This window comes from Cebus imitator, unplaced genomic scaffold, assembly GCF_001604975.1.
Source record: "Cebus imitator isolate Cc_AM_T3 unplaced genomic scaffold, Cebus_imitator-1.0 Scaffold449, whole genome shotgun sequence".
Taxonomy (NCBI): Eukaryota; Metazoa; Chordata; class Mammalia; order Primates; family Cebidae; genus Cebus; species Cebus imitator.
The window spans coordinates 2,679,389-2,685,894 of NW_016107764.1; the positions used below are offsets into that span (position 1 = coordinate 2,679,389).

Below are 6,506 nucleotides of genomic sequence, written 5' to 3' on the forward strand. Positions count from 1 at the left end.
ATGGTGATGGTGGTGGTGGTGGTGATAGTGAGTGGTGAAGGTGATGGTGGTGGTGATGGTGGTGGTGGTGATGGTGGTGATGACAGTGACTAGTGAAGGTCATGGTGATGGTGTGATGGTGGCGGTGGTGGTGGTCAGGTCTGGCGACAACCAGAGGTTCTTTCTGCATTTCTGACCAGCTCCTGGTGGAGGGTGATGCTCCTGGCAACTTGAGCATCAAGAATTGAGAGTGCCCTGCCCAGTGTCCCCAGCACAGTGACCCCAGCTCTCTAGTGTCCCTTCCTTCTCACCTGTCTGCAGCCAACCCTCTCTGATTCCTTCTCCTCAGCTATGAGCATGAGTCTTCTGAGCTGGAAACCCTCTTTCCCATCACTCCTTCCTCTGTGGCCAGCTTATTTCCAGAGCTGCCCCTTCCCTCACCTCCATTTCCTCTTTGCCCCCACCTGACCCTAATTCACCAGCAGACCAGCTCGACCTACCCTCCCTCCCTAGTCCTTCCTTCAGGCAGGACTGATGCTGTGACCCCACTGCCCTCTGGCCACCACTGCCTCCGTGACCCCACTGCCTCGGTGACCCCACTGCCTCGGTGACCCCACTGCCTCCGTGACCTCACTGCCTCAGTGACCCCCCTGCCTCGGTGACGCCACTGCCTCTGCTGACGCCACTGCCTTGGTGTCCCCACTGCCTCCGTGACCCCACTGCCTCCGTGACCCCACTGCCTCGGTGACCCCACTTCCTCCATCACCCCACCTGCCTCCGTGACCCCGCTCCCTCCGTGACCGCACTGCCTCAGTGACCCCGCTGCCTCCGTGACCCCGCTGCCTCGGTGACCCCGCTGCCTCCGTGACCCCGCTGCCTCAGTGACCCCGCTCCCTCCGTGACCGCACTGCCTTGGTGACCCCGCTGCCTCTGCTGACCCCGCTGCCTCTGTGACCCCACGCACTCATGCTTCCCTGCCCTCCCTTGTTCCTCCTTCTTAGCCTCCTCTCCCTTCACTTGTCTGGGGTGGTGAAGGAACCAAAAACTCTGGCTCCCAACCAACTGTTCCCAGACTTTTCTGAAATGTGCTCATGCCCAGGGTTGCCAAGTGCAGCAAGTAAGAACACAGGAGGAGGCTGCCAGGGCCTTGCGCTGCGGCAGCTGCCCTCTGTGGAGGCAGAAGAGCGCCCAGAACAGCACGAGGCACGTTTGTGGAATGCGTAATTCTCACAATGGCCACGAGATGGCATCACTGCCCCATGCTCCAAAAAAGGAAACTGAGGCATGGAGCTGGTCCCGTAGTCCCTGGTGACCCAGCCAGGAGTAGCAGACTGGGGACCCTCACTCAAGCCTGTCAGATCCCAGGGCCCCCCAACCTCTGTTCCTTCCTCTGTCCCTACTTTGTGAATGCCCTCTGGGCAGGGACCAGGGCTGGGAGCCTGTCAGCTCTTGGTCAGCTGACCTTGATGTAGGCCAGAGGACAGGCCACAGACTGCACAGTGCTGATGGTGCAGAAGCCCAGGATGCCACGGGCCAGAGGGACAGCGCAGGGACTCACGCGAACGACGTGGATGCTGCTGCGGGCGGCGTCCAGGGTGTCGTAGAAGGACCGCACCACCTCCCGGAACTCCCCGGTGCTCTCTGCCAGACACTCCAGCTTGTTCCAGGGCGCCTCCAGCGTCTGCTCCACCACTGACGTGGGGAAAAGGAGGTCAGCGCCGTGCCTGAGGCACTAGCCCCCGCTAGCCAGCCCATCCCACCGTCTCTCAGTCCAGGATGTAGACTCACAGGTAGGGCCTGGAGCTGCCAAGGGAAAGGCCAAACTGTGATCCCAGGGGCCAGCCAGAAGTGCTGCCAAGTGGCGGGCAGCACGGGCAGGGTGGGCCCCGAAGCCACGGAGGATGGTGCAGTCACCACGCAGGGCAACGCTCACACCATGGCATCGCTCCAGGCGAGCGCACAGCTCTGCGGGCAGTGTGCGGCGCCAGGGCCCCACCGTCTCCTCCTGAAGGTGGGCCTCCAAGGCAGCCTTGAGCGCCTGGTCCAGCTCCTCCACATCCTGCTCAAAGGCCGAGTGCACCACCAGCTGGGCCCTGCCATCACTTCCCCCATCTGGGGGGTCTCCTGCCTCCAATGGAAGCTGCTCCAGCAGGGACAGAGCTAGGGCTTGCCGCAGGGCAGCAGCCTCCTGCTCAGCCACCTGGCCCTGAGGCTCCAGTGACCGGTGGAGCGCCAGCTGCAGCGCAGCCTCCTCCTCCAGCCGCCTCGGGGCCCCAGTGCTGGGGGCCGCAGGCTCATCCTCCTCAGGCCCTGGGGTCGCCTCCTCCTCCGGGTGCTCCTGAGGCTTCTCCTCCTCCAGATCTGGAGGCAGCTGGTTCTCCCCATCAACGTCTAGGCCCTCCAGGGTGGCTAGCAGTTCTCGGACCTCCTCTGGGAGCAGGGAGAGGCCACTGGGTCAGGGGCTGGGCCCAGGAGGAGTTGGAATGGGTGAAAGATGGGGAATGAGTTTAGGGGGTGACAGGGTGGGCCTAAGATGGGTCATTAGACAGATGGGAGCATAGAGCAGGGCAGGGGTGAGGTCACGAGAGGGCCACAGGATGGGCTGCGGGCTCCCAGGTAGCCCTACCCAGGCTCACATCCTCCTGGTCACTGCCTGTACTGTCCGGGGCCCACAGGGCGTGGGCATGGCCAGGGAGCAGCGGGAGGGCCTCAGTAGAGTCCACCTGTAGGGAGAGGATATCAGGGCCACCGGCCTCTGGACAAGGGCAGAGGAGGCCTGGGGCAGAGGCGTAAGAAAGGGGAGGGCAGGGGTGGGACTCCATCTCTACCTCTTCAAGGCCTGTGTCTAAGGTGGCTGTGGCCAGGCGCTCTGTCCCAAAGACACACTGGAACTGAGCCTCCAGCCCACGGAGCAGGCGCTGCCCTTCTGGGCCCAGGAGAAACCTGGTGCTGCCCGGGTGCTCCAGGTGTAGCACATGGCAGCTAATGCTGCCCAGCAGGCTCTGCAGAAACTCCTCAGCCGCCTGGCAGGAGGCCTGGGCTCCGCACAGCTGCAGGGCCATGGCAGAAGGGCGGTTTGCAGGTTTAGAGCACAGGAAAGGCACTCTGAGTACCCAGTCGGAGGAGTGGGGTGAAGGTTAGGAGTCCTGAGGGGTCACTCACCCGAAAGCCAGTCACATCTGATCCTTCAAGTGGGAAGAGAGCAACGTCTCCCAGGCCCGCAAGAAGGTCCTCATGATACAGCTGCAGGAAGCGCATCGCGCCTGGCTCCATCGACAGCACTGTCTCCACCAGGCCCTCCTGCCCCAAAAGCCTCACATGCCCTGGGCTCACGGGCCCCGCCTGCTCCAGAGACCCCACGGCGATCTCCGGGGGACCCACCAGCCCCTCCTGCCCTGGTGAATCCATGGCAATCTCCACCAGGCCCTCCTGCCCCAAAAGCCTCACATGCCCTGGGCTCACGGGCCCCGCCTGCTCCAGAGACCCCACGGCGATCTCCGGGGGACCCACCAGCCCCTCCTGCCCTGGTGAATCCATGGCAATCTCCACCAGACCTTCCTGCCCCAGCGACCCCTTAGAGATCTCCAGCAGGCCTGCACACCCCACAGGCCCCAGGCTCATGGGCCCCTCCTGTTCCTGTAACCCCACAGGCCTCAGGATTACCAGCCCTTCATGTTCCAGAGACCCCACGGGCTTCGAGCCAACCGGCTCTGCCTTTTCCAGAGACCCCATGGGACCTGTCCTCAGAGAGGCCCCTGACTGCCCTGGTTCCTCGCCAGAGCTCACTGTCACAGTCTCTGTACCCTGCAGAGCTGTCGCCAGCCCTCCGGTCCTCAGGAGGGCATGCTCCATGGCCGAATGCCCCAGGGTGGACGGGTAGTCCCCTCCACGGGTGTTCTCAGCCAGCTCCTCGGGCTCCAGGGCCTCATAGTGGGGGACAAGGCTCAGCTCTGAGCCCTCTAGCCGGTGTTCCTGCTGCAGCACTCGTTCTGCCACTTGGAGGAAGGGAAAGGACAGAAAGCCTTCAGATTTCTGCAGGAGAGGGAGGGTCGGCTGAGTCTGCCCCATCTCACTCACCTTGCCACTCTTGGAAGGAGGCAACAGTGCCCAGGGGCCCGGGCAGGCGTCGCAGGCCCTCCAGGGGCCCCCCGCCACTGCGACGCTCGTTTTCCAGGTACAGCTCTAGCAGCAGCAGATCCACAGAGGCACCGTCCCCCACCACACGCACCGCCCGGGCCTGGGGCACCCGGGCCAGAGACACCAAGGCCCCCTCCAGGCCCAGATTCTGGGCCTGCTCCTCCAGGACACGGACATCTGTGGGGAATATGCAGGTCAGCTCAGGGCACCTTCCCTAGCCAGAACCTCAGCCCCCACCCCGCCTCTCACCTGTCTCAGAAAGGGGCTTCAGCAACTGGACCAGAGCCCGGTCTGGCCGGGGGCTGGCCAGGGCACGGCAGGGCTGCACTGGGAGCCCCGAGGCCTGAAGCAAGACCTGGACATGCTGCTCCAGGAGGTGGGGTGCAGTGCCAGGGGGCAGTCCCTGGAGCAGCAGGCGTGCAGGGGCTCGTGGGGGAGCTGGCCGCAGGCTCAGCTGGACACCATGTAGTTCATGACCTGCCCGGGCCAAGACCCTCTCCGCATCTGAGGGCAGGAACGGGGCAAGACGTCAGGCATCAGAACATCAGGGCACCCAGGCTGCCCCTTCAGCCATCCCGCTCACCTGCAGGCTCTCTGAAGGTGAGGATACCCCCACAGCCCAGTCTCTGCCAGCTCAACACAGGTCCCCCTCCAGAGCGTCGGCGGTTCTCAAAGTAGAGCGTGAGCAGCTCGTCTGGCACAGCAGGGGACAGTCCACGGATCTCCACTGCCACCCCCGCCTCTGCCTCCGCCATTGCAACCCTAGATGGGGCATCAGGTGGGTAGAGGAGCAGCCCACTCCACCCGTCCTACCCCTCCCAGGCCCCTCTGAGGTGTGCCCTCAACGCTCCCCCATTATGGATGGCCCCACACGCAGTACCTTCAGCCCATGGGCTCAGCCAGGACTCCCTCGCCTGCCCCTCGGCAAGCCTAACTCTGCACGGTACAGGAAAACAAAAGTGAAACTGAAAGCCGGGGGGAGGGAGGGAGGGAGCAGCTGGGCCCTGGCTCAGGCCTGGGTACTGGGGCTCAAATGCTTCTTCTCCTGCTGCAGCCCCAACCCCCAGCTGACCAGGAGGTGTTGGCCAGGTTAAACCCCTGGGGACCCTCCAGACAGCCCAGCCCAGCCCACTGGCCCCATCTGGCCCACTCCAGACCCTGGCTGGCAGGGTGGACATGAGTGTCCTCTGGTGGACCTCCACTCCCCTGGCCTCCATGGCAGGAAAGTGGCCAATCACTCTCCCCACTAAATCCACCAAGGGGCCTGAGTCACTGCCCCTCACTCAGGATCTCCAAGCCTCTGTGTCCATAAGACCTTCTGCCCACAAAGTACCGGATCTCCGGGCCCAGCCCCAGCCGAGGCTGGCCTTCAACGCCACCAGGGAACTTCTCAACCCTGCTCCTGGTCCCTCACACCTGTCAGGTGCAGAGCACAGGAAGCTCCCCACCCTTGATTTTCAAGAGCGTGGATCCCAGCACAGCCTCCCTCCGGCCTCGGGTCCTGCCTGGCCATTCCTGCAGCTTTCTCCCCCGCCTGCACCGCCTCATCTCACACCATCACTGGCATCGTCACAAGTAACCCCAGAAGGTGACAGGGTGACGGCACCACTGCATTCCTTGCTGCCACTAATCCTCACCACAGAAGGGGAAACGAAGGTACAGACAGGCTCACAGCAGCTCCAGGCCTCACACCTGGCCGGTGCCTTCAGAATCCACACTCCCACTTGCCACAAGCCCCCCACATCACCCAAGCACCGTTTGCTTCCAGCCTCTCAAAGAGCTGTGCCCACTACTGCTCTCCATCCCCCACTTCCCACTCACCCTCAGCCCACTAAAACCCAGCCTCACCCCTGCTATTCCTCCCTCCAGGGGCTGAGGCCCTGGCCAGCCTGCACTCCTAGCCCTGAACAGGCAGCACCTCTGCTGCCCCGACCCTGGCCCCAGCCTCCAGCATCTCATGCTAGGTATCTACACTAACCTCTTAACTAGTCTCTGTCTGCCACTCCCACGGTGGGTCCTCAACAGAGGGGTCAGGGTGGGCCTTGTAAAGTGACAGCTCCCAGCATCAGCAACAGTAAAAACCAAAGTCCTGGGGACCGGGCGCGGTGACTCATGCCTGTAATCCCAGCACCTTGGGAGGCTGAAGCAGGCGGATCACTTGAGGTCAGGAGTTTGATGCCAGTCTAGCCAACATGGTGAAACCCGTCTGTACTAAAAATACAAAAATTAGCTGGGCATGATGGTGTGCACCTGTAATCTCAGCTACTCGGGAACACTGAGGCAGGAGAATCACTTGAACCTGGAAGACGGAGGTTGCATTGAGCTGAGGTTATGCCACTGCACTCCAGCCTGGGCAACAGAGTAAGATTGTCTCCAAAAAAAGAGAAAAA

The 6,506-nt window shown here is 62.8% G+C and overlaps 1 protein-coding gene across 2 annotated transcripts in view; it reads right to left on the reverse strand.

The window, feature by feature from the left end:
• Nucleotides 1-6,506, reverse strand: part of PARP10 (poly(ADP-ribose) polymerase family member 10) — a 15,024-nt gene that overhangs the window by 5,261 nt on the left and 3,257 nt on the right. The window contains exons 2-11 of one of the 2 annotated variants that reach the window (XM_037732447.1): nucleotides 4,997-5,052; nucleotides 4,700-4,878; nucleotides 4,366-4,620; nucleotides 4,057-4,293; nucleotides 3,551-3,974; nucleotides 3,142-3,421; nucleotides 2,808-3,029; nucleotides 2,606-2,702; nucleotides 1,768-2,409; nucleotides 1,538-1,671 (exon numbers count right to left, since the gene is read on the reverse strand). In XM_037732447.1, the coding sequence (XP_037588375.1) occupies nucleotides 1,538-1,671; nucleotides 1,768-2,409; nucleotides 2,606-2,702; nucleotides 2,808-3,029; nucleotides 3,142-3,421; nucleotides 3,551-3,974; nucleotides 4,057-4,293; nucleotides 4,366-4,620; nucleotides 4,700-4,871 (2,463 nt within the window). In that variant the 5' untranslated portion in view covers nucleotides 4,872-4,878; nucleotides 4,997-5,052. Of the gene's footprint in view, nucleotides 1-1,537; nucleotides 1,672-1,767; nucleotides 2,410-2,605; nucleotides 2,703-2,807; nucleotides 3,030-3,141; nucleotides 3,975-4,056; nucleotides 4,294-4,365; nucleotides 4,621-4,699; nucleotides 4,879-4,996; nucleotides 5,053-6,506 lie in introns of both variants that reach the window. The other variant, XM_037732446.1, reaches the window with a different exon arrangement.